Genomic DNA, 1,792 nt, shown 5'->3' on the forward strand with positions numbered 1-1,792 from the left:
AATCAGTGTTTTTGTGTCTTTTGGGTAGATACCTAGGAGTGGGATTGCTGGGTCATAGGGAAGCTCCATGTTTAGCAGTTTGAGGAACCTCGAAAACCTATCAATTTAAAAAGAGATTTATTTTTTTATTTATTATGGATGAACAGCCAGAAGAGGTGAAGCATGCAAGAACAGGGGTATAGGTCAAGAGGTACAAGGGGTGAGAGGATTCACGAGAGACAGTGTGGGGAGCAGAACAGGCAGATATACTGAAATATTTTGCTGAGGGGGCCAGTGAGGAGACAGGAGAGGTCTGCTGTACCACATGGGTCAGCTCCCTGGCTGGGGGTCGAACTCAGGCCACAGTGGCAGGTGATAGCTTGATAGCACTGAGACTTAACCCCAGTGCCAAGAACACCTATCATTGTGACTGCCTGTAATAAGAAAGAGTTTACAAGGAACCTGAGGCTCCGTGACAAGGAGCCTGCCTGTGTTTTTATTCTGAATGTCAAAGTAAAACGGCAGGTGAAATTAAACTTTTAGCTTATAAATGACAATTGTGTCCCTGGCAGATTAATTAAAAAAAAAAAGAGTAATGAATAAAATTAACCTTCAGTGGTAAATTGATTAGTCTCAGAATCATCTGTAAGTAAATCACTTACTGATAAACTTGTGTATGGAGCAAACATAACTGAGGGCCAGTACATGTTTATTTATGACTGTGTTAGAGTCAGGTACCAAACTGTTGTGTCTGGGAAATGTCCTGGCTTCAGGTTCTTGAGATAACAGTGCTCCTTGCTGACTTCTGTGGCTCTCCCTAACAAACTGTCCTTACTCACACAGGTGGCCGAGTTTGTGGATGAGCGGCCAGAAGAGGTGAAGCAGATGGAAGCCTTTCGTTCCAGTGCCAAGTGGAAGCTTTTAGGAGGTGAGTTCCAGCAATTTCCCATCTCTGAGGGAAGACTTTTTGCTTCTCTATATTCTTCTTTTAGGGAAATGTTGTTTGTTTCAGCGTGTCATTGATCCTAAAAAATAGAATGTGAATAAGAATTCAAAACTTCTTCAGAGGTAATAAGACCTGGGAATTGAGAGACCTAGTATCCAATTCTCTTATATTTTGGTGTTAGGGTTACTGAGGTCAAGAAGTGACTCATTTGGGGGCCTTTCAGTGCCCACTCTTTTCTGGCCTAGGAAAGAAGAGCACTTAGCTTAGAGACAGGACTTCAGGAAGAATTTACAAGAAGGAGAAGGAAAGAGCTCAGCAGCCTTTGCCCTTTTTCAGAATGAAGTGGCTTGTGTAGGAGTCAAAGAGCAAAGTTTTCTGTCCTTGTTATTTGTGTGAGTTTATCTTTCTCTTTTTTTCACGTAATTATTGGTATTTTATAGTGCATTATCTTCCACTTGCTCACGCTCCACCCTCTTTGTAGGCTAATAACTCCCTATTTAAAGCATATGTTGAGTTCTTAAGAATTCAGCTGGATAAAGGGCATTTGTTTGTCATGTCTGAGCAGAGTCAAGATCTAGTTTTTACATTACAGGCTGTCCCATTAATAAATATTTGATGAATTGTTGAGTTCCCAATAGGCATTTGATTCTATGGTCTGCTTTTGAAAGTGGGTGCTGGGATAAACAGAGCATCTGTGGGGAATCTGATTCTTTGTTCTTTGTGTATAGGTAACAAGGAAGACATATCCCCACAGAGAAATTTCCATCATGATACCCCAGATTCATCTCCTCCAACGAAGGTCCGTCACGACACCCCAGATCCATCTCCTCCGAGGAGGGCCCGTCACGACACCCCAGATCCATCTCC

General features: G+C 42.2%; 1 protein-coding gene across 1 annotated transcript in view; it reads left to right on the forward strand.

Moving 5' to 3' along the window:
• BUD13 (BUD13 homolog (S. cerevisiae)) overlaps nt 1–1,792 on the forward strand; it is a 25,607-nt gene that overhangs the window by 5,832 nt on the left and 17,983 nt on the right. The window contains exons 3-4 of the mRNA XM_012729355.1: nt 823–907; nt 1,654–1,782. Coding sequence (XP_012584809.1) covers nt 823–907; nt 1,654–1,782 — 214 coding nt within the window. The remainder of the gene's footprint in view (nt 1–822; nt 908–1,653; nt 1,783–1,792) is intronic.

This window comes from Condylura cristata, unplaced genomic scaffold (genome assembly GCF_000260355.1).
Source record: "Condylura cristata isolate star-nosed mole 26May11 unplaced genomic scaffold, ConCri1.0 scaffold00025, whole genome shotgun sequence".
Lineage (NCBI taxonomy): Eukaryota > Metazoa > Chordata > Mammalia > Eulipotyphla > Talpidae > Condylura > Condylura cristata.